Here is a 25842-nt window from a genome sequence, read left to right as displayed (position 1 = left end):
AAAGAGTAAACCTAATCTCCCTTCCTCTACCTGATAACCCTTCAAATATTTGACAGTTATCATTCCCCAACTGAGTTTACTTTTCTCCAGGATGAACATTCCTCAGTTTTTAACAACTGGGAGCCCTATACCATCCTGGTGGCCTTCCTTGAAATATTCTGTAGCACATTCTCTTGCTTGAATCATGTGACCCAGAATTAAACATAATGGTCTATATGGGTTCTGTCTAGGCCTTCTTTAAAGCAGTCCAAGATTGCATTAACTTTTATGACTGCTACAATCACACTGCTGGTTCATACTGAACTTTCAGTCTATGAAAACTCTCAAATTTTTTTTAGACAAATTGCTGTTCCAACCATGCCTACCTCATTTCATACTTGTGAATTTGGCTTTTTTTTTACTTAAGAGTAAATTATCTGATTAATCAAATTTCAACCCATAAATAACTTTTTAGGTATATATCTGCTACAGAAAGTGAAAAATATATTTGTATATGTACATGGCCATTACAACAACCTAAAAAATGGCAATTTGGATAGTCTTTATTTGAATCAGAACAATTCATCTTATTTCCTTAATCAGTAATCTCCAGTGGCTTCCTATCTTCTGTAGGGTCAAATATAAAATCCTCTATTTGGCTTTCAAAGTCTTTCATAACTTGACCCCTTTCCAGGACTCTTAAAATTTAATTCTTTTTCATGAACTCTTATGATCCAGTCACCCTGGCCTCCTTACTGTTCCATAAATAATACATTCCATTTTCACTAATTTCTCCCCATTCTTGAGATGTTCTTCTTCACTTATACCTCTTAACCTCCCTGGCTCTGTTCAAGTTTTAGTTAAAAAGCCATGTTTTTCATGGAGTCTTTCTTTATTCCTCTTTAATACTAATGCCTTTCCTCTGAGATCATCTTCCATTTATCTGCCTCTATCTTGCTTGTACAAATTTGTTTGCCTGTTTTCTCCTCTATTCCATTATGAGATTCTTGAAGCCAAGGACAGTTTTTGCCTTTCTTGGTAAGCCTAGACCTTAGCACAGTGCCCGACTGCCATTGAGCTCACCTGACTTCTATACTTTGAGGACAGATTAACTGTACTAAATATCCATCAGAAAGACTCTCTCTCTACTCACTTGGCAAATACTTATTAAGATTGTATTCAAAGATTCATAATCTCCTCCTAGAACTTTACCAAACCTAAGCTTTAATTAACTTTAGCAAATTCTGACATCACAATAACCTTATGTAAAAAAAAAAATCTACTAATATTACATTTTGATTGGGGAATCAAGCTTACCTCCTTGTAATGTATATTCTGTAACTGCTCTGCTGAATGTTCCCAGACCAGCCCCATTATAAGCTGCCACTTGAATTTCATATTGGGTCCAGATGATCAAGTCTTTCACCAGGCAGTAGTTAATCTCTGGGCTAGTAATGTTCCTATGCTGATACTCACCAGGTAGGCCTGCCAAGCGATACCTACAGGCACAAAAGAAAGGAACAGGAGGCAAGAACAAATTAGAACAAATATGTGGACTGGTAAAGGGATTTCACCAGAGTTACAGCTATCTATTTTATTAGAATTGTACAAAATAAAATATTACCTATTTTATTAAAATTGCACAAAGATTGAAGTAAAAAAAATATATGAATCACTGAGATCAAGAAACCAACTCTTAGTATGCTTCTTGACTGATAAAGGATTTATAAATTGATCCCACTAAGATTATATGCTCAAGGCTAAACAAAATCAGTATTTTATATTGTTTTATGGCTGCTGAAAAATTATAGCTTTTTAAATGTGACTTGTCTAGTAAATACAATGACTTAGTACCAAAAATTCCAGACATGATTTTTATCAGGGTATTGCTGTAATTCACTTTGAGTAACGCTTTTCTGTTATTACTCTGAAATATGGGGCACAGATATAAAAAGAGGCTAACTGTATAGATCCCTTCATGTTGGGGTCTAAGCAACCATTTATATCCCCCTCTAGTGATTCTAGAGACAGAGAGGCTCTGAAAATAAATGTGATTTTGAAAGTGCACAAACTTTTTCAGACTAAGGAATTACTAAAGAAATTGTTTTTCTATTAATCAATTAACATTGTTTGAAGTACTTAGCATCTTTTTATTAATATTAATAATACTTGTATAGCACCTTAAATTAGTTAAGAAGCCCTTTGTAGTTACTATTTTGTGAAAATAACTAGCATTTATGCAGTATTTAAAGTTAGAAGAAGGTTTTACAAATATTATCTCAATTTGGAAAGTGGATTCAGAGAACTTAGGTGATTTTCCCAAGGTCACTCAGCTAGAGGAGCCAGGGTTCAAACAGGTTTCCAATGAAGTACAGTACTTTATAAAATATCTAAATATTTTCCACTGTTTTCCACTTTTTTAAAAAATGGTGACAAAAATGCAAGCCAACAAAACACAAGAAATGGAAGGTCTATACTTGCAATAAAAAAGGAAGCATTTATAGGGTTACTTGACAGTAAGGTTCCCCCTAGAACACTTTAAATGATAATAATAATCACAACAGCTAACATTTATATAGTTTTTACTTCAATCCAGGCACTATGTTACTAAACATTTTATAATTTTTATCTCATTTGATTTTTCACAACAACCCAAGAAGGTAAGAACTATTATTATCATCCCCATTTCTACAGATGAGTAAATTGAGTCAAAGACAGTTGAAGTTAATTTGCCCAGGGTCACATGACTAGTAAGTGTCTGAGGCTGGATCTGAACATGGATCTTCCTGACTCCAGGTTCAGCATCAATCCACTGGGTGACATCATTGTTGCATAATCACAGCATACAGACTTTGTTGTTTTAGCTTTTCTCAGGGTTATGATTTGATTTGCAAAAATTAATTGACATATAACTATTGTTAATGAATGGCACACTGATAGTGAGAGGCAGCATTATTTAAGTGATAAATGATCAGAATTAAATTCAGGAAGACCAGGATGTCATGCTTCTGACTCAGATTAGTTTATGATCACAGGCAAGATTATCTCTCAGGGCACAAGGCAGCTCTCTGAAATGAGAATTCTTTGGGTCAGCACTGATGGAGACAGTTTCTACACCAGGGAGTTTCCCACACCAGTGAAATAACAGGTCAGAAACAAAATCAATAACAAAAAAGTCGCCTGAATTGTAGCTAAAGAACAACTTGACTATATAATAGCTTAATGTTCTAAAAGCTTCACTGCTGGTTTCTTTTTATATAAGGATTTTATTTAAATTTAAATAAAAATTTTACAATTTGCCCCCAGTCTTGCTTCCCTTCCCCCACCCCCCACAGAAAGTGTCTGTTAGTCTTTACATTGTTTCCATGGTATACATTGATCTGTGTTGAATGTGATAAGAGAGAAATCATATCCTCAAGGAAGAAAAATAAAGTATAAGAGATAGCAAAATTACATAAAAAAAGATAATGTGTTTTTTTTTAATTAAAGGTAATAGTCTTTAGTCTTTGTTTAAACTCCACAATTCTTTCTCTGGATACAGATGGTATTGTCCATTGTTGATACCCCAAAAATGTGCCTGACTGTTGCTCTGATGGAATGAACAAGTCCATAAAGATTGATCATCATCCCCATGTTGCTGTTAGGATGTACAATGTTCTTCTGGTTCTGCTCATCTCACTCAACTTAAGGTCATACAATTCCTTCCAGGCTTCCCTGAATTCCCTTCCTAAATGGTTTCTAATAGAACAATAGTGTTCCATCATATGCATATACCACAGTTTGTTAGATCATTTCCTGAAGGTCATTCATTTAATTTCCAATTCTTTGCCACCACAAAAGGGCTGCTATGAATACTTCTGTACAAGTGATATTTTTACCCTTTTTCATAATGTCTACAGGGTACAGACCCGGTTCACTGCTGATTTCTAAAAGTGCCTGATTTATAGTTAGGAAATTACTTATATGCCTGGAAAACATGGAAGAAGGATGTTGAGAGAAAGGGAATTCACAAGAGTTCATGATCATAAACAAACAGTTAAGGAAGAAGCAGAGACATGATGGACAGACAAGTTTCCTGATGAAATTGAAGATTGGCAATGGAATGAAGTGAAGAGTGGAAGAGGGAAGAACAATGAAATATTTGTCTGATGTTTACATAAAAAGTGAGGTTTATCTGGAATAGTCTTTCAGTCTCTTTTGTTAGGGTTTTTTTTTTTTAACAGTTTGTGAGAAATGTTTGCCAGGACAAAATACATTTTAAATAAAAAAAAAATAAGCAAGTAGCTCTTCAATGGTATGAGGACTCAGTGAGTCTGTTTGATTTTTTTACCCTCAAGGAAACAAGCTGTACAGTGCCTGCTTACAATATGCTAATCAAGACAGAAGAAATAAATACACCAAACAATGGAGTGACTTGCAAATGAAGCATTATTGGTCTGTGACTGGCAAAAATGAAAATATTTTTATTTAATTTGTTGCTGTATTTATGCTTCATACTTCATCAGTTTTTGAAACCCTCTAGTATGCATTCTGTCACCAGACTAAGGGTTGATCCATGTGAAAAAAGCCAGAGCAACTTCCCAAGAGGATTTGAAGCCCATTTAAACAATATTGACAAGTCTAAATTATGTGGTAGAACAGGGGAGAAAATTTCTTAGCAGAGAATGGCACAAATGACAGATAAATAAGGAAATATGTAGATCAGGTTACCAATTCATCCATTCATTAAAATTTCCACTGAAAGTCCAGACATTTATTCTTGCAGACAAGAAGTGCAAAAATATATTCAGCAAAGCATAAATATTGTACTGCAATAACCAGAAAACATTGATTGGGGAGTAAGCAAAACTTTTCTATCACTTACTAGATATGTGTCCTGGGCACAATGGCACTTCCTGTCTGGGCCTCAGAACCTATTTGTATAATGGATAAGATGATCTCTAAGATCACATTCAGCCATAGAGTTTTGATTCTTCTTATTGAAAAAAAATAGCTCAGAAAAATGCTCAAAGAGTTAAATGTATTGCTGTAAATTTGCAAAATACAATTCTTCTTACTTACAAAAACAATTTTGTAAGCACCTATTAGGTTCCAGGAAGTATGACATAGTTGGCTAGAGAGCTTGCCTTGATTGAGTGACTAGGACAAGTCATTTAACCCATCACTGCCATTAGGGAGGGGAAAAAACTCTCAAGATAGTTAGTTGAAGAGATGAGAATCTAGATAAGTTAGGGAGCTCCTCACTGAAGAACGAAATCACCAGCCTGGTCCAGAAGAATGTAATAGACGTTGTGTTGGCATACAAGGTCAAAAATCAGTCTTTATCTTTTGTTAGTGTACCTTGACGAATCTGAGTATCTTTTTTTCATCTCTTTCCCTCCACAGCCTCAAACAGGTCTTAATATAAAAATAGCTTAGTCATAAGGACTAAAGGTGGAAAGAGGTGCTAATATAATAATAGCTTGGTCATATGGACTAAAGGTAGAAAGATATGTTAATATAATAATAGCTTGATCATATGGTAGAAGGATAAAAAAAGATCTGGATAATTTGCCACCTAAATGCTTTATAAAAATAAGTATGTGAAGATTCTGTGATTTCATGGCTTTATTTTTCAAAAGATAAGGGAGCTGAAGGAAAGAAATAAAAGAGAATTTTACAGTATACTAATGGAAAAAATTAAATTTCATAGAAAAAAATCAGATAGTTTTTTAAAATGGTTTCCTTCCTAGGAGAAAGAAAAGAAACTGATTTTATGGCAAAGTTAGCTTTTGAAAAGAAAATAAAGGAAAAATAGCATACCAGTTCATATTCAAAGGTGTACAAATTTTTATTAACATATATGATAAGAAGGTACTCTTATAACAGGTTTATTTCACTTGCCCAAGTAGTTCTTCCCCAATGTAGACTCTTTCTAGAACTGCTCTTGCTGCTAGAGAGGACTGTAAAAATACAATTGAATCCTTTGGCTTTTATGGTGAAGCACCCATATCTTTCTTCCTCTCAATCTACTTTCTATAACTGCTCATCACATATCATCAACGTGCAGAATTGAAATCTTTGCAACTGACTTGATTTCGTCCTTGGCCCAGTTGATGGGTAGATACTGAGCACTTGCTCAGGTTGCTTGTTTAAAATTGGCAGGATGACTAAAAAGGTCAAAATTAATATCTGAGGTAGCCAGATGATTACATTCTTGCTGGTGGCTATGATATTCAGGAGACTTTTGCAATGGGCATATTGGCAATCTTTTACAAGCAGTAAATAGTAGAATTTTTTTAAGGACATAACTCCAATTGCTTCTCTAAAAAAAGACATCCTCTACATTTTCATATTTTATAATTGTCCACAAATTCTAGATACTTTCTACAGCCAGAGTAACAAAGACAAAGTATTTATTTTTATTTCATTCTTCCCTCCTTCTGCCATTCTGTAGGTATTACTTGCTAGCAAACATAAAACTGGGATTACTCAGGAATGCTTCGAAGGAGATTCATTTATACATGAGTTTTTTTAATTACCATAAAATTAGACATGTTTCTGCCTTGTGCAGGGCATCCTCTCTTTAGGATTTTCTGGAATAAAGCCACCAGTAACATGGGCACACTGCATTTCAGCACTCAACTCTGCTGACACCATTATAGGAAAGCCTTTTAAACAGCAGTAATCCTACCAAAATACAGAAGTGTGCAATCTCTGATATAGCCTAGCAACATCACAAGAATTTTATTATTGAACTATCTGCCTGCAGTCTAGTTCCATGACGGATTTATTTTTATTCCATATTTGGCAACTTCTGCCTAAGGAAGCTTTCCCCCATTTATTAAAACAGGCCAAGGCAGCTGGACATGACAAATAAGTGAAGGGCTAGGGTAAAGAAGACAGGGACCAATTATCTTCATTAGTCAATGGACACAGACTAAGAATTAAATTGCAGCAAAGAACAAATGGAGTACTAAGATAATTTTGGCAAACTAGTACAGAAACCCCAGGCTGACTCTAGGAGGGTCAGAAGACTTTGTGACTGATAAAAAGTGTCTAAGTAAGTTTTGATGGAGATCCAAATGCCACATACCCCCATCACTGGCATAGTGGAAGTTGTCTCCTGTCAGTCTCATCACTTAAAGGGTCTGGAATTTTTACATGCCTAGCTTTTAGTGAGTAAGAACAGAGAGTCATGGAAACCAAAGTGGTTTCAAAGTGGTCATTTGTCCATTTCTATGTCTCTACATAGATTTGCCAAACCCTCTCAGACTTAGAGGAGATTTATCTTCTATTTTAAAGGAAATCCAGAAGTCCCAAGAAGAAATATGTGAGTAATATGTTTACATTAATAAGTGGAGGTTGATTCAAGGTTTTTTCTAAAGTGCTATTTTATATATATGGCAGTAATGGGCTGAACCAAGAAGATAGTTATATTTCACTGTATATGTAATTATGTAAGTAGATCTATCTTTTCTCTTCTTGTAAACCAACAAAAGGTTAATGAGTAAGCATCTAGTATTGTGTTAGGCACTTGGAAATATGAGATTAAGATTCAATAACATCTTTTCCCTTGTAGGGCTTATATTCCAGTAAGGCAAATAAATATAAAATTTTACAAAATATGAAACTTTACTATCAAAATAATAAATCTTTTTTCCTTTGATATTCTACAAGCTTCTTCTTTTGTGTGTCAACAAAACAGTGCAATTATCACCTTCAGAGTAATTTTAAATTCTTCACTGGCTTTGGCAATAAAAGATGATTTTCTCATTGAAACACTGCCTAATTCTGGTATAGTTCACTTCAAATACTGCAAAAGCATAGTAACTTCCTAGAGTTTTTGATTCTTTTAATTTAATAAGTTTTATAATACATACACACACACACACACACACACACGTGTGTGTGTGTGTGTGTGTGTGTGTGTGTGTGTGTGTGTGTGTGTGTATTTTGAAATCACTGGTCTACAGAGCCCTCTCCTTAAATGTCCAATTTTACAAGCTACTTACCTGAGGATATAGCCATGGAGAACCCCATTATGTTCGGTTTCAGGGGGTGGCTGCCACTGGACCATGATAGATTGATTGGTGCGTCCACTGGCCACTATATTTTTCGGCGGGGCACTAGGAGGTTCTTCAGGTAACATCAGTCTAAATGCATATGAAGAGATGGGAGAAAAGAGTTGTCAGGAAACAAAGCATCTACATTTTCCTGAACAGCACTTACTTTTAAAAGGTGAGAAGAAAGGGAAAAATACAATGCTGATCAAACAGAGACTACATGCATGAGATAGTTACAGCAAATCAACATAATCGAAAATCAGTTAAGCAAGCAAAAGGAAGATGACTGAAGCAACCTCATTCTGTCTGAATTACCCAGGCTCCCTCAGCCCTTTCAAAAGCTTACAAGCCTGAATAAGCCAGAGTACAAGGCTGGAATCTGACTCCTTCAAAATTGTTTTCTTTAGCTCTTTCAATATTTTTTCATAGCAAACTCCCACATTTTGAAAAAAAAATTAACTAGCAAGTATTCTGCAATTCAAGCACATTGAAAATTCTGATTTTAGGGAGTACATTTGAAATTTGATGAAGCCATCTTTCTTAAGTCTCATCTGAATGAACTTCCAAAATGGACTTTCAGTGGCTGGGTGACTGTGAAGGCCATTCTTAAACTAGCCATTATATCTTAAACAGTAGAAAATACTAAGCTTCCCATTTAAAATCACGAATATGGTTGACTTTCTGGAGATGCTGGCCTTCTTTCAGCATCTTTCAGATAAAGGTCATTAAAGGCCAATAGGCTCTTAATTTTATGTTGTCACTAGGTTTCTGCATCAAATAGTTTATTCACATACAGAGCACCGAACTGGAAAATCAGAATATTTCCTTCATAGTATATAGTATTGCGGTTATTTCTATTAAATCTAAACCAAGCCATTTGTATTCTTATATTCTCATCCCACTGCTTCCTTTACACAATTTTAGGAAATATTATTGGGGATTCCTCCATTATTTTCATTCCATTTCTAAATCTAAATGTATGATTTCTTTAAAGACACTTTACAATTCAGCTCCACAAACTGTGAATTATTGATATTAACTTTGACTATACCTGCTTGTTTCCACACTGTGTTGGCCTTTGCCCACTTGATTGACAGCACACACTCTGAACTGGTAGGTACGAGCTGGAGTGAGGCCAGTGACAGAGACACTAGTCATCTCTGGATCAACATTAGATAAATGCACCTTCCATGGAGAATCTAGTGAAATGACCAAACAAACAAACAAAAACCACAAAGAATGTGAGTCAGTGATGGATTATTAAGCGAACTTTCAGTAACATAAAAGTAATTTTAATTCAATTATAATAGCTTAGACTTCCTTTTTTTGTAAAAAAAAGTAACAAGAAAAAAACTTTCCTCAACTCACATGGTTAGGCAGATTGCTTATTTGTCTGCTAGAAAGGGATGCTGCACATGTCACTGCATAATAAATAAAAACTATATTCATTAACATTTTAATAAAAGAGGAAATGAGCATGATAAAGACAGATGGGCTATGCATTTCACAACCCATCTGTTTGGCAGTCCATTAGAGCACCACACCCATGAGTGGCTTTGGCTGAAGGGATGTAATGAATTTCATAGATAGTTTGGAATATCTTTCCATCCAGCTTTCAAGCAGGTGTGGAAGAGTGACTCTGTCAGCCAAATCATCTCTTCATTGCAAGACTTCAGAAGGTTCTGCTGGGGATTCTCCATCCCTGTGTTTCTGCAGAGCTTAAGCATACTTTTCAGTCTAATCATTTCTTAGAATGAACAGAACCTGGCAAAGCTTCAAGCTCCCACTGTCAGTTCCCATTCTGAATTTCTTTGATGCTTGACGTTTATTTTAAAATTATTGTTGAAGTAAAAAAAAAAAAAGGGAAAAATATAGAAACTAGTAACAAAATCTACCTTTCCATCTTTCCAGGGTAGAATAAAATAGTTCCTTTGCCTGTGTAATGTTCACAGGGAATGGACACTTAATTTTCATTATAGCACTGTGGCTATGATTTGAGAAACTTGCTCAGTTTTTAGACAATCCCAGCTGTGTTCATGAACCACACTCAAAAATCGCACCCGATTCTCAAAATAATCTAAAGACCCAACCAAGAGTTTTCACAACATGTCTATGCCTGTGAGCTAATCAGAAATGCATTTTTGCCCCATACAGGTCAACTAAATGGAGCCACATACTGCTCAAAAATTAAAATGAGACATTTCAAATGCAAAACTCTGTTAAACTTCACACAGAGAAATAAATCAGTAATTCAGTGTTTGCTAGCTAGTTTCTTTGGCAAGAATTTAAGTTACTCTGAGGCACAATGCCAATTGATCTACAAAGGTTAAATCTTTTAATTATTACAAGTAAATTGATTCCCAAAATGGCTTCTTGACATAGAATCTTCTAAACTGGCCAGACTTTACAATAAAATTTGGTCTCTTGCTATCAAAGTTTTATGGGTAATCCAGTTTTAACTTGATGAAGACACTTATAGATGCTGCTGGAGGCAGCACTATGTGTGATATTAGTTTTTATTTTCTTTAATTTTTAAATAGTTTCATCCCTCTTGAGTTTCCAAAATTATATGCTATAAATCATTTTGTGCTAATTATCTATCATATGATACACTATATGTCCCTTATCTCTATACTCATATGGAAAACAACAACCATTATGACAACAAGAAGGGGTCCAGTCAATATTGGGTTACCACAGGCATTATTACTTTACTCCTTGGTTACTACCAATCTACCTGGAAAATTGAATTTATCTATGCTTAAAATAATTGTGCTATAGAATTTATCTAAAATCAGCCTATTATCTAGGTTTCACAAAGAGAAAGTCTGAGTGCTTGTTCCTGCCAGTCTCTGAAGGAAAATCTTATTTTAGAACTTTAATGGATCCATGATTCTATCAATACATACATTTTCTCCATTGGTACCAATGATAAAATATCCATTTCTTCTCATCCTACAAGGTTCTTGCTCATAGAGCTTATAAAGCCAAAATAGATATCTTCCTCTAGTTTTTTAAAAAAATTTGTGTGCAAACTAGCACAATTCTTTTTTTTTTATTTTTGCAAACTAGCATAATTCTTAAGCATGCCATATATTATTCCTTGCATTTATTATTTGACTGGCCACCCAGGAAGAGTGGCACCAGATCAAATAAGTACTAGAGTGAAAACATTATAAGACAGCAAAGTAGGAGGAAGATTTCCATAGAAAAGACAATAGAGGCAATTATTATAAGATATCAAAGTAGGAGGAAGATTTCAAAAGAAAAGATAATAGAGGCGATTAGTCCCTTCAAATAGTGATTAAAAAATTTCAATACCTACTAAATCACATATCTGATTCTTTATTTTAATCAAATCTCTGTGAAAAATGATAAATCTGGTAATGGTATCATTGAATCAAAGGGTATGCATGGTTTTATAGCCCTTTGGGTAGCTTCAAATTATTTTCTGGAGTCCTTAGATCACTTCACAACTTCACCAACAGTGTTTTAGTAACACATAATCTTTTGTAGACTATTTTCTACAGAATGCTACATATATATATTATAGTTCTATAAGTAAGAAAGATATGAATACAAAACTCCATTGTATTTAATGTTATTGACTACCAATAAGCATTTCATTCGATTGAACAACATTCAGTCTTATAAGTTCTCTTCCAACAAAGAATCTTTCATTCTTGACAAATGCAACCAAGGAGAAAATTTTGTTTAATAATCCTCTACTTATTAACAAGATAAGCATCAAACAGGGAGACCTGCATTTCCAAAAAGTGTTCACCACTCTGTGGATCTTGCATAGGGTTTGAGAGAGTGTTCTTTTCTATTAATGGTGAGTCCTCTAGATGTTTCTGGTTGGTAACAATTTAGTGTTAATTTTATAAAGCCCCAGAAGATTATATGACCTCCTCAATGATATGATTACACAAAAGAGATTAGTTTAACAATCTATTTGAGAAAAGCAAATGAAAAGAATACCTGTTGTCCATACCATAACACATAATTGAAGTCAGTTTGCTGAATCAGCAAAGCAGTACATAAATTTAAGAGAGGCACTAAAGATGAATAGTGTGCTAGCCCTGTTAGAAGATATGATTACATTTGTTGCAGAACTGTCATCTGTCTCAGTACTACAACAATGAGGATTTTTTTAGATGGCAAGTTACAGGGTCATCTTATGCCACTGACCCTCATAAAATCTAAATCACTATATAAGTATATATATATATATATATGTATATATACATATATATATATATGTATATATACATATATAATTTTTAAAGGATATGTACACAATCAGAAAGCAAAAATAAAATAGCTACAGTTTAGTAAGTGTATTCTTAGGAAAAAGAAATAAAGCTTAGGATATATTGAGTGAATACATTATGAATAACAGCAAAATTGGCTTTTTAAAGCTATGTTGAGGGCAGGAACACAAGGGATAGGTCTAATGCTGGGGTGAATGTGACAATGACAACAGAGAATATAAAAACTATGTAACTTTTGCTTTGCTTCTATTTTCCTGATAAAGAAGAAAGATTTTCAAATTGTAAATAACAGAATTGAAATCTCAGATCAAGAGATAGAAATAATGGTCAAGGTGCCTGCCTTTAAGTGAATTCAAGCCATTTGAACCAAACATTATTGAATACTGAAAGAACCTGAAGATGTTATCACTGAGTACTTTGCAGTGCTGTTTGTTGAATGATGAATAATGGTAGATGAAAGAACATTGCTCTAACTTTAAAAAAAACAGGGGGACAGAGTTTCTGCAATCTTCAGATCAGTGACATTAATATCAATTTTTTTAGAAAAAATTCTGAAGTGTATTATTTTTAAAGGGCTTGTGAGCATGTAGAATTAAAAGTGAGAACTACTATGAGTAAACATTAAATTATTAAGCTTGGATTATGCCAGACTAACTCCATCTCCTTCATCACAGAGATTTTAAATAAATATAGACATAGTATACTTGAGTTTTAGTATATTCTTTTACAAAGTCTTAAAAGGAATTAAATATGCAGACCCAAAAAGTGTTGAGTTAGAAGGATTAATGGATTTATGTCAACCTCAATGGAATTCTCAACTGAAATGCAGCAAAACTGTCCACTGGCTGGTTTCAGTTCAACATTTTAAGCAGTGTCTTAAAGATAGAGATAGCATAAATGCCTATCAGATTTGTGTATAGCACATAATTGGGAATGACAGTTAATAAATCAGTGACAGGTTTTGAAAAAATAAGTGACTATAGCAAGGGGTTTTATACAGTATAGTAAATATTAATAATGATAATTGGTTAAGTCTTACATTCAAGTTAAAAAATAACTGTGATAATATGGACAGGAAAAACCGGTTAATGTGGGGAAAGAAAAGAAGGCTAGTAGAGAAGGAAAAATCATTGAATCTTGAATCATTTGGTCTAGGTTCAAGAGCTAGCTCCACTCCTTACTAGCTATAAGACATTGGATAAGTATTTGATATCTCTGAGTCTTGTTTTCATAATTTATAAAATAAGAGATAAAATGATCCCTGAGGGGGAAGAATTAGACTTATTCTGCTTGATTACAAGGATCACAAAGAGGACTGCTGGATAGAGGCAAATTCTTGTTCTTATGTATGAAAGAACATTCAAATGATTAGAGTAGCACAAAAAAGAAGTGGATGATTTTGGAAGACAATAAATTCTCCAAAATTGTAGGAATTCAAGATAATTTAATGGAGATGCTGCAAAAAAGATTCATGCTTCAGAAAGAGGTAAAGAGATGTGATCTCTGAACTCCCTTCTGAAGGTGTTTCATTATTCTGTTAAAGAATAATTTCTAAAAAAAGAACAATTCAAATATGGCAAAAACACAATTAGAATTACACAAGACAGGGGACAGCTAGGTGGCACAATGGATAGAGCACTGGCCCTGGAGTCAGGAGTACCTGAGTTCAAATCCGGCCTCAGACACTTAATAATTATCTAGCTATGTGGCCTTGGGCAAGCCACTTAACCCCATTGCCTTGCAAAAAACATAAATAAATAAATAAGAATTACACAAGACCTAACAGCAACTACTTTAAAAGGCTGCAAGTCTTGGAATACAGTATATTGAAGATAAAAAATACCTAGGGTTGCAATAAAAATATCATAACCAGCAAAGATAAGCATAATTATGAACAAAAAATGGACAGTCAATGAATTTTCATACTTATAGGATTTTGCTGCAGAAAGACTCAGATTATTTTAGACTTAATAGAAAATTTGACATACAAAAATCAACAGAAATTTAAGTCAAACAACAAAAAGTAATCGATGGTACTCAATAAGACATACTGTTTACTATCTATAAGTGCAAATATAAACGATATATCCAATATTGTTATTAGCAATAGGTAGTTAGAAGGAATGATAATGGTCGATCTGGGTAGGATGGGATTCATTAAAAATAAAATGGTCTAGGGAAAGATTTTTAAAAAGAGTTACCATCTTATACAAATAAGATGTGTGAAGAAGAACTGATACAGAGAAATTAGATGGGAAAAGAGAACAGGTAGTTCTAGAACACTACTCTCATGGGGAATGTGTTAAAGAGGGAACAATACCCATACATGTATAAGGTTATATAAAAGCCTTCTAAATTCAGAAAGAAATAAGATGAGTGCATAGAAAGGGTAGTTAGAGGGCAAGGGAATAGGACAAAAGGGTATCCAGAAGGCTTTATAATAGATCAATAGGGAGGATGGTATAGAAGGGTGTATAAGGGAAGGATTCTTTGAAGGAAGGCTGATTAAGGAATAGGTAGCAAGTAGGAATGGAGGAATAAGGAGGGGGTTGTTACTTTCAGGAAATGTTATAAAAATGAGAGATTTAAAACCAAATATATATCAATGAAAATATATGTGGATATGTATCTATATATCTATATATAAATATATATATATATATATATATATATGTCTATATATGTATGGGTATATTTGCGTATGTGAATTTTTTAAGCATAAGTATATACATGTGTTCATGTATATATATGTACATATATATGTGTATGTGTGCATAAATATACATGTATATATCTATAGAAAGATAGGTAGATAAATATACTTAATTATAATCCTCTTGGAGGGAAATGGGAAGAAAAAAAACAAAACACAATACAGAACAGAAGAAAACCTACAGGGAAGTCAAGAAAAATGGACAATTTTGAACCCAAAGTGCAATGTTTGTTGTATAGGCTTTCTTGAAATAGTTTATTGTTTTATATTACAAATCCTCTTTTATGTTTTGCTGTACACATGACAATTTTTTTTCCATTTTGTAGAATAAAAAATAGGTAAAAAAATAAAGCACAACTTCTAATACCAATGTGATAGAGAACATCTAGATAACTTGTCAACATGTCTAGTAGAACATAGAAAATTAACTTATTGGGATATGGATAGATCAGCTTAAAGACATCTGCTCACACCAAAGGAGGTTATATTGATGATCTCCTTGCAGATTAAGAATTAAGAATACATCTTTTATAAGAAGAACCACCTTTGGAGCTTATGTCTTTCAAAATTAATCAGAAAGAACTCTTACAGTAATTCCCATAACCTGGTATCAGGTGGTTATAATTATTCATGTGACTGTAAAACCCTCGGTTCGCATCATATTCAGTGTCACTGCCAAGATACTTCTGCATGCTTCAGTATTTGGAAAAGTGTTAGTAAATGGTTACTTATAATATGCTGATATATGGAGCTAGCAATTCTGGGAAACAATTTGGAACTGTACACAAAGGTCACTAAATTGTGCAGTGAGACCCAGTGATCCCCCCCCCCCCCAAAGATCCAAGGGACCTATATTTTTTATTGTTACAAAGAATTGGTAACTAAAGGAGTTCCCTATCAGCTAAGGAATGTCTAAAAAATTTATAGCAAATGAGTATATTGCAGCTTGAATGATGAAAGGAATAATTCTGGAGAAATCTGGAAAGGTCTCTCTGAACTGATGCAGAAGTGAAATAAGAAGAATCAGCATAATGATTTATATAATGATGATAACTTTATAAAGAAACACACTTCTGAAAGATTTAAGAACTAAGATCAATGAAATAAACAGCCAAAATTCTAAATGACCAATGAAATATGCTTAAATAAGAATGTCATTTTCTTCTATTACCAATCTATGGGTTGGTTTTATTTTACTATATTTAATTGTTATAAGGGAAGGCTTTTAAAAATATCATTAGGGTGTTTGGCAAGGGAAAAGAAGGAAATAAAGTAAATAACCACTTAAAATTTTTTTCAATTTTTTTGCAGTTGTATCCAACTCTCCATGACCTCATTTGAGGTTTTCTTGGCAAAGATATTGGAATCGTTACTTATTTCCTTCTGCAATACATTTTACAGAAGAAACTGAGTTAAACAAGATTGAGTGACTTGTCCAGGGTCACATAGCTTAGATATAGTAAGTATCTAAGGCCATATTTTAACTCAGGAAAATCAATTTCCCAGATTCCCTTTTTAAATGTGTGGAAAAGAATAGAAATTACAAGACAACCAAAAATGAGCAGAATGATTTATCACATTGAATTTAATATATACTTTTAAAAACTCAAGCTGTGCAAAAAAGAGATTTGCAGTTTCATACATAATCCTCTTTTTTCTGTTCTTTGTTAATGGAAATGTATTTTTATTGGTATTTGTAAAATTTGGAATAAGAAAAAATAAAAATTATAGTATATTAAAAAACCCTAAGTGGTCCTAAGTACAAGATGGAAGTCTAACTGTTGAGCTTTATTAATTGGTAGATATAATCATAGAGACAAAGACTGCTGGATGTTTCTTACACAAAGGCAACTTGATATAGTAGAATGGACACTAGATTTCAAGTCAACAGATCTTAATTCAAATTCCACCTTTACCCTGTTACCAAGTGAAACTTTGGGTTAATTACAACCTCTGGGACTCAATTTCTTCATTTGTCAGGGAAATGGTTGCACTCAATGATCTTTTTTTTTTTCAAGGCAATGGGGTTAAGTGGCTTGCCCAAGGCCACACAGCTAGGTAATTAGTAAGTGTCTGAGACCGGATTTGAACCCAGGTACTCCTGACTACAAGGCCGGTGCTTTATCCACTGAGCCACCCCTCAATGATCTTTAAAATATAAATTGCACCCAGACTTCCAGACTGCTAGTTCAGGGCTTCTTCCACTGCACAATGATGGTCCTCACAATATTTCTTCAGGGGGTCAGTTGCCACAATTATTGAGATGACCACACATTCTTCAAGCTAAGGATTATCACTCAGTGGACTTGCACAATGCCAAATGTGGCTCTCTCATTGAAAAGCTTCTAATGTTTGTCCTTCATTTTCTTTTTTTAGGTTTTTCAAGGCAATGGGGTTAAGTGACTTGCCCAAGGCCACACAGCTAGGTAATTATTAAGTGTCTGAAACCGGATTTGAACCCAGGTACTCCTGACTCCAGGGCCAGTGCTCTATCCACTGCGCCACCTAGCCACCCCTGTCCTTCATTTTCAAAGAAGACCATGACATCAAGGAGGTGATGCCATGACAAGTACATGAATTGGACTTGAGTAAGGGCGGTGATGTGCTAAGTAAGTCACCAGTCTCATTTTCTCCTCCAGAGCCATGTGGGCCAGTGGCCAGGTATGAATCAGAACAACCAGAGATAATCCTGGATGCAAGGCAATCTGGGTTAAGTGACTTGCTCAAGGTCACACAACTAGTAAGTGTCAGAGGCTGGATTTGAACTCCTGTCCTCCTGATTCCAAGACCAGTGTTCTATCCACTGTACCATCTAAACATCATTAATAAACTGTGTTTTAGGAGGAAACTAGTTCCTGAAATGGGAAATCAGAATCTAAGGTAGTTATAGTGTTAGAAGGGTTCATAATTTGTGTTAGAGATATGGTGGGCTGTGTTTTTGCTATAGGTCATTTTAAAGGAATACGTAAACTATTGTCTGAACTTTTGTTCATGATTTACTTGTTCTTAACTGACATTGGATATGGAAATCTACCTTCCTTTTCTAGTCTTTAAAACAAATAGGAAGGAGAACATGCTCTATTAACTGTAGAAGACACAGATGCTTTCTTCACTCACTTTTTTTAGCCTAAAGTTTAAAAATTGGATTTCTTAGTGTTTCCTAAAGCATATTATATATGTGTATTTGCATCCACATTTGTATATTTATGTAAATGCATATATACATACATATAAAATGTAGATTTATAGATATACATATAACTTTACAAATTTTTAAGATTTAAAGGACAGTTTATTTACTCAGCCACCTAGGGCAATATAATAAAGAAAAGGAAAGAGTAAGACACTAGTAAGAACACCTTACATCCATCCCCAAAATTTACTAATTGCTACTGGTCTGCTTCCCAAAGTGATTAAATTCCATTTGTTTACCACTAGTGTAAACATCACTTGAGAGTGCTTAATCCAAGTATTTCAATCTAGTGAACAGTTTGATTTGACAACAGGGCCTATTAATCTCCTCTGCACCTTGGGGGCCCTACTCTGTTCTTATGCAGCATCAGTAGTATATTTATTCTTTTTCTTTTCCTACTGGAAGATAAAAGATGTGGCAGGAAGAGAGATTAAACTGAAAACTAATATAAATGAACCCTATTCATCTCCTGAGTACTCTGATTTGTACAGAAAAGTGGTTTGGGAAGGATTTGCTTGTTCACTAGCCTGGTTTCAGGGAGCTTGTGAAGCTTCTTTAAAATTTAAATAAGCAAGTCTTCTCCTGACAATCAATAAACAAAAGCTTTTAAATGACTCTTCTTCCAGTCCTCACAAAAGAGTCATTCAAGATGTTTGTCTTAGGGGGTAAACTACAGAGGAAACTTTGATAAAGGAAACCATTCCATAAAAATTTCAAAAACTTCTTTCCTTTCTTTCAGGGATTATACTGCTTCTCTGACCTAGAAAGACAGAAGAAGTTGCACAGTCACAAAGATTTTCCAGGTCAAAGTAGTAAATAAGCCTTCTCTCTCTTTGAACAGACAGTGCTAATTTTCCCATTTAGCTTAATCTCCTCAAAATTTATTCTGTGCTCTGATAAATGTTCCACTGTGATTAAAATTAGTTTAAAAAATCCTTCTGATTATCTTCTCAAAAATTCTAGCTTTTTTTTTTTTTAAAAATTCTACTTCTCCCTGTCTTTACCCACACCGCAAATTGAAGATGCCAGGGTACCAAAAATGGTGACCAGTTCCAGACAGTACAACTGTTTAGTTTTTCAGTATTGTTTTTGATTGCCAAAAGGGTTCTGCCATAAACAGGAGTTTTGCAGAAAGGGTGCAATTACACAAAAAAATTTCATAGATTCTCCCCAAAATGAAATAATGTTTATATTAAATATACGCAATATGTGATAAAGTACATTAAGAGTAAATCCAAAATGTTAAGTACTTAGTATTTGGTAGTGATTTTGTTAGCAGAGAAAGGTAAATAATAGAGTCTCTGACTTGGAATCTCAATTTTGCTCCTCATTGTCTGTGTAAATTAGTTTCTGGGCTTCAATTTCCCCTATCAGAAAATAGAAAAAGTTAGAACAACCCAAACACACTAGAGCCCTAATAGACCTTAAAAAGGGACAACCTAGATATGGCTCAGTCCCCAAAATAGGAGCCTTGACAAAGGGACCCTTAGCAATAAAATACAGTCTATGCTGGAACTGAGTCATCTTCCGACTCTTAATTTTACTTATGCTCATAATCTTCATAGTTGAAAGGAAGAAGAGGAGCCAAGATGGTAAAAAGAAATCAAGAAGGTGCTGGAGCTCTCCAATTTTCCAATTTTCCTTGGAAACCTCACAATCAAATGCAGAAAAGCAGAAATATTAAATGCTTTATTTTCAGATCCTGATACAATAAAAATTATGGAGAACAGGAGAATTTAGGACCAAACAAGAGATGGAGAACATCTTGAAATACAAAATGAATAATTTTGATTATATTAAATTAAAAAGGTTTTTTGCACAAACAAAATCAATGAAAACAAAATTAGAAAGAAGGCAGAAAGCTGGGAAACAATTTTTACAATCATTGTTTCTGATGACCTCCTTTCTAAAATATATATAGAATTGAGTTAAATTTATAATACAAGTTATACCCCAATTGCAAAATGGTCAAAGGATAAGAATAGGCAGTTTTCAGATAAAAAAATTAAAGATATCTATAGTCATATGAAAAATGCACTAAATAATTACTGATTAGAGAAATGCAAACTAAAACAACTTTGAGGTACCACCTGACACTTATCAGATTTGCTAATAAAATAGGAAAGGAAAATGATAAATGTTGGCATATATATGGGAAATTTGAAACATTAGCACATTGTTGGTGGAGTTATGAGCTCATCTAGTCATTCTGAAGAGCAACTTGAAACTATGTCCAAAGGACTACTAAATTTTGGATAACCTTTTAGCCACTACTAAGGTCTCTGTCCCAAAAAAGATCATTAAAAAGCAAAAGGATCCATGAAAATATTCATGGCAGCTCTTATTGTAATGGCAAAAAAGTTGGAAATTGAGGGGATGACCATCAATTGGGGAATGGCTGAACAAGTTGGGGCATATGAATGGTATGAAATACTCTTGTTCTATAAGAAATGATGAGGGCAGATTTCAGAAAAACCTAGAAAAACTGATGAACTGAGGTTGAGTGAAGTGAGTACAACCAAGAAAACATTGTATACAATAACAACATTATATGACGATCAACTCTGATAGACTTAGCTCTTCCCAGTAATACAAAGATCCAAGACTACTCCAAAAGACTCAAGATGGAAAATGCTATCTATACCCAGAGAAAGAATTATCAGGTCTGAATGCAGACCAGCATACTATTTTCACTCTTTATTTCTCATGGCTTTTCCCTTTTGTTAAGATTTTTCTTTCACAACATGACTAATGTGGAAATATATGTTACATGATTCTACAAGTATGGCCAGTATCAAATTACTTGCTGTCCTAATGAGTGGGGAGGGAAGGGAAAGAGGAAGAAAAATTTGGAACTCAAAGTCTTTCAAAAATGAACATTGAAAATGATTTCTACATGTAATCGGAAAAAAAATGAAATACTGTTAAGTATGGTGGTGGGGGAAAGAGTTGAAAGAAAATTGGAAGTGAACTTATCTAAACCTATTAGTCTAAAGTGAAGGAAGCTGAAAAATGTGGGAGGCTAAGAGACTAACTGAAGGATCACAGAATAAGTCAGCATATATGGAATGCACCTTCAAATCTTTTTCTGATTTCAAATCCAAATTTCTTTACACAATGCTGTAGGATGTTAATTTCATCAAAAAGAGAATACTATTAATTGAATGAGCAAGGGAGAAAATAAGTAACATTCAATTAATAAGTACCCATATGTGCTAAACACTGGCAATTCAAAGAAATTCAAAAAATAAAAATAAAAACAAACCAGTTCAGGGACAGCTAGGTGGCTTAATGGATAGAGCACCAGCCTTGGAGTCAGGAGGATCTGAGTTCAAATTCAGCCTCAGACACTTTATACTTAACATTGGGCAAGTTACTTAACCGCATTACCTTACAAAACTGATTAATTTTAAAAAAATCAGTTCCAAATTGTTTGTTATTTAAATCCTAGTGCTGACATGATATTGGTTCTTCATTTTATTTTTTTATTTTATTTTTTAATTGATGTTTTACTTTTCCAAATATATGTTATGAAAGTTTTTTTTTAACATTCATCCATATACCTATGAATATTTCTAAGTTACAAAATTTCCTTCCACCCTTCCTCTCTACTCCTCCCCCACAATGACAAACAGGTCAGATTAATATTGTACTTACACATTTGTATTAAGTAAGTTTATGGGTTAGCTATTTTTGGTATGAGGAATTAGGATTAAGGGAAAGAAATACATGAGATACTTTAAAAAAAAGTGAATGTATTATTCCTCAGATTCTGAAGGATTTTGTTTTGTATTATTTTGTTTTGTTTTTCTTCCTTTGGATGGGGATAGAATAGTCCATAGTCAGTCTACTAATAGGGTTATCCTAGCTCTACCAACTATGGAGAGCAGCTGCATCCATCAGGGTTGATCATCTCACAATGCTGTTGTTAGTGTTATATTGTTTTCCTGGTTCTGCTCTTCTCTCTTTGCATCAGATCTTGTAATTCCTTCCATGCTTCTCAAGAGTCTGACCATTTATGGTTTCTTTTTTGTTTGTTTGTTTGCTTATTTATTTATTCTTATTTTAGTACAAATGATTTTTTTATACATTTACTAAAATATTCTTGTTTAAGAGTAAACATAATACCCCTCTCCCCAAAATATAGACCCACATGAGCAATAAAGGAAAGAGAAAAAATTAAAATTAATAATAATAATAATAATAATAATAATAATAATAATAATAATGATAATAATAAGTGAAACCAGGTAGCACAATAGACAGAGCGTCGGCCCTGGAGCCAGGAGCACCCGAGTCCAAATCCGGCCCCAGACGCCCAATAATCATCCACCAGTGTGACTCTGGTCAAGCCATCCCAGCCCCATTGCCCTGCAAAAACAAACAAAAAAAAGACCCAAAATAAAATAAAATGATAATAATAATAATAATAATAATAATAATAATAATAATAGGGGCAGCCAGGTGGCAGAGCAGACAGAGCACTGGCCCTGGAACCAGGAGCACCTGGGTCCAAATCTGGCCCTAAGATACCCAACAATCACCCAGCTGTGCAGCCCCAGGCAAGCCACCCAGCCCCATTTTCCCTGTAACCCCCCAAATAATAATAATAATAATAATAATAATAATAATAATAATAATAATAATAGTAATAAAAAGTGTGCTACAGTCTGTGTTCCAACACCTCCAGCTCTGTCATGGGTAGATCACATTGTTTATGATAAGTCCATCACAAATGCTACTTCCATATTTTTCCACCATTGCCATTGCTGATCACAACTCCCTCTATTTGTATTTCCCCACTAGCATATACTATATTTTCTCTCTCCTTTCACTCTGTCACTCTTCTTAAAATGTGCTGTAGGGTAGCTAAATGGCACAGCAGACAGATCCTCAGTCCTGGGGCCAAGAGGCCCTGAGTCCACATACCACCCATTAGGCCCAGCATCCACCTGGCCCTATGGTCCCGGACAGGCCATCCAGTCCCAGCCCCTTGCAAGAAGTAAAAGAGAAAATGTGTTAAATCTGACCACTCTCCCCCCATGGTCCATCCTCTCCTCCATTACTCACATTACCCCCATTCCCCCTGTCCCCCTTCTCTCCTTCTTAATCTAGATGTCTATACCCCATTGAGTATATATGCTGTTTCTTCTCCGAGCCACCTCTGATGAGAGCAAAAATTCCCTCATTCCACCTTGTCTCCCCACTTCTATAGTATTGCAATAGCTCATTGTAATAAAAAAATCTTATTATATGAAATATCTTAAACTACTTCACCTCTCCTTTTTCTTTCTCCCATTACATTTCCCTTTTAGACATTGACTCCATTTTTATACCACAATTATATCTTCAAATTCAGCTCTCTCCTGTGCTTCTTCTATAAAAGCTCCTTCGACCTACTCTATTAAGTGAAAAGGTTCATATGAGTATTATCAATATCATTTTTCTATACAGGAATACATGTAGTTCATCATCACTAAGTCCCTCATATTTTCCCCTTCTCCTCCATTCTTTATGCTTCACCTGAGTCTTGTATTTGAAGATCAAACCTTCTGTTCAGCTCTGGCCATTCCAACAGGAACATTTGAAATTCCCCTGGTTCATCAAAAGTCCATCTTTTTCCCTGGAAGAGGATGTTCAGTTTTGCTGGGTAGTTGATTCTTGGTTGTATTCTGAGATCTTTTACCTTCCAGAATATTATATTCCAAGCCCTAAGAGCTTTTAATGTAGTTGCTACTAAGTCCTGTGTGATCCTGACTGTAGTTCCACGATATTTGAATTGTGTCCTTCTGGTTGCTTGTAATGTTTTTGCTTTGACTTAGGAGTTCTGCAACTTGGCTATAATATTCCTGGGGGTTGGATTTTTTTTTTTTGGATCTCTTTCCAAGGGAGATTGGTGGATTCTCTCAATTTCTATTTTTCCCTCTGCTTCTAGCATATTAGGGCAATTTTCCTATAGTAATTCTTTGAAAATGATGTCAAGGCTCTTTTCCTGATCATGACTTTCAGGTATTCCAATAATTTTTAAATTATCTTTCCTGAATCTGTTTTCCATATCAGTTGTTTTTTCAATGAGATGTTTCACATTTTCTTTAAATTTTTCATTCTTTTGGTTTTGAAGAACTGTGTCCTGATTTCACATAAAATCAGCAACCTCCCTCAATTCCATTCTACAACTGAAGAATATGTTTTCCTCAGAGAGCTTTCTTATCTCTTTTTCCATCTGGCCAATTCTGATTTGTAAAGAATTCTTCTCCTCAATAATTTTTTGAACTGATTTATCCATTTGACCTATGCTGCTTTTTAACATGCTATTTGCTTCAGCAATTTTTTGGATCTCTTTGACTAAGCTGCTGACTTCTTTTTCATGTTTTTCCCTGAATTTCTCTCATTTCTTTCCCCAATTTTTCTTCTATCTCCCTCACTTGATTTTCAAAGTCTTTTTTGAGCTCTGTCATAGCCTAAGACCAATTTCTGTTTTTCTTGGAGTCTTTAGATGCAGGAGCTTATGCTTCCTCATCTTCAGATTGAATGTTTTGATCCTTCTTGGGATCATAGGCAAAGTATTTCTCAATGGTGTTCCTCTTTTTTCTCTGCTTACTTATTTCCCCAGTCTGTGCCTGGTTTGGAGGTGCTTCCTGAGCTTCTGAGTATTATTGGGAGACCCCCCCACAAGGATCTCTGTGTGTGATGCTCTGTCTTCCCTCCTGGTCTGTGGATGACCACAAGTACACTCCTTTGCCACGGGGCTGAGGTGGGGGGTGGCCTGTTGTTCTATTGGGGACCTAGACTGTGACCAGTATCTGAATGTGGTCAGAGCCCCAGTGTCCTGTTCCAGGGACAGAGGACAGAGCTAGGCAGTCTCTCTTCACTCCCCTCCCTAGGCTCAGCACTTGGCCTGGGTGCTCTTGCTTTCCAGCTCCACCTGCTTCTGGTTCCTGGATCTGGGCTGCCATGCTGCTTGCTGAGTGCTCTGAGGGCTGATTCATGTGCTTGCTCTGGTAGAGGTACCCTTGCTGATCCCCCAAGTTGTACCCGGTGGTCCCAGGGGTGTAGCTCAGAAAACTGCCCCTGCTGTCATGAGCCACTGCTCCCAGTGCCCTGGGGCTGTCTCCGGGAGGCTGAAGTTCCTTCGCTCTGGCAGGCTACCCTTTTAACCCTGTGGAGTGGAGCCTTTTTGCTCTTTTCCAGGTTACCTTGGGTTGGAGAACTGCCTCACTGGATCCCTCTGTGGATTTTGTCTCTCAAAAATTTAGTTATAGTCCTTAGTATATAAGTTTGGAAATACTAGAGAGAGAGCTCCTAAGAGACCATCCTCTCCTGTAGCCATCTTGGCTTCGCCACCCCATTTATGGTTTCTTAAAAAAAATAGTATTCCATATTATTCATGTACCATAGCTTGTTTAACCATTCCCCAACTGATGGGCATCCCCTCGATTTCCAGTTCTTTGCCACTACAAAAAGAGCTGTTATGAACATTTGGAACATGTGTGATTTTCCCATTATTTATGATTTATTCTGGGTATAAGCCTAGAATTGGAATTGTTGGATCAAAGAGTATGAAATAGTTCCATATCGCTCTCGAGAATGGTTGGATCACTTCATAACTCTACCAGCAAAGCATTAATGTCCCAGTCC

The 25842-nt window shown here is 34.9% G+C and overlaps 1 protein-coding gene across 5 annotated transcripts in view; it reads right to left on the bottom strand.

Moving 5' to 3' along the window:
• Positions 1-25842, bottom strand: part of SDK1 (sidekick cell adhesion molecule 1) — a 1240677-nt gene that overhangs the window by 303508 nt on the left and 911327 nt on the right. For all 5 annotated transcript variants that reach the window (XM_074200552.1, XM_074200555.1, XM_074200553.1 and 2 more), the window contains 3 exons: positions 9076-9223; positions 7974-8114; positions 1297-1478 (listed from right to left, as the gene is read on the bottom strand). In XM_074200552.1, coding sequence (XP_074056653.1) covers positions 1297-1478; positions 7974-8114; positions 9076-9223 — 471 coding nt within the window. The remainder of the gene's footprint in view (positions 1-1296; positions 1479-7973; positions 8115-9075; positions 9224-25842) is intronic.

The sequence above is a fragment of the Macrotis lagotis genome, chromosome X (genome assembly GCF_037893015.1).
Source record: "Macrotis lagotis isolate mMagLag1 chromosome X, bilby.v1.9.chrom.fasta, whole genome shotgun sequence".
NCBI classification, from domain to species: Eukaryota; Metazoa; Chordata; class Mammalia; order Peramelemorphia; family Peramelidae; genus Macrotis; species Macrotis lagotis.
The sequence above is the reverse complement of the archived record's forward strand: the minus strand, read 5'-3'. Positions and strand labels throughout refer to the sequence as shown.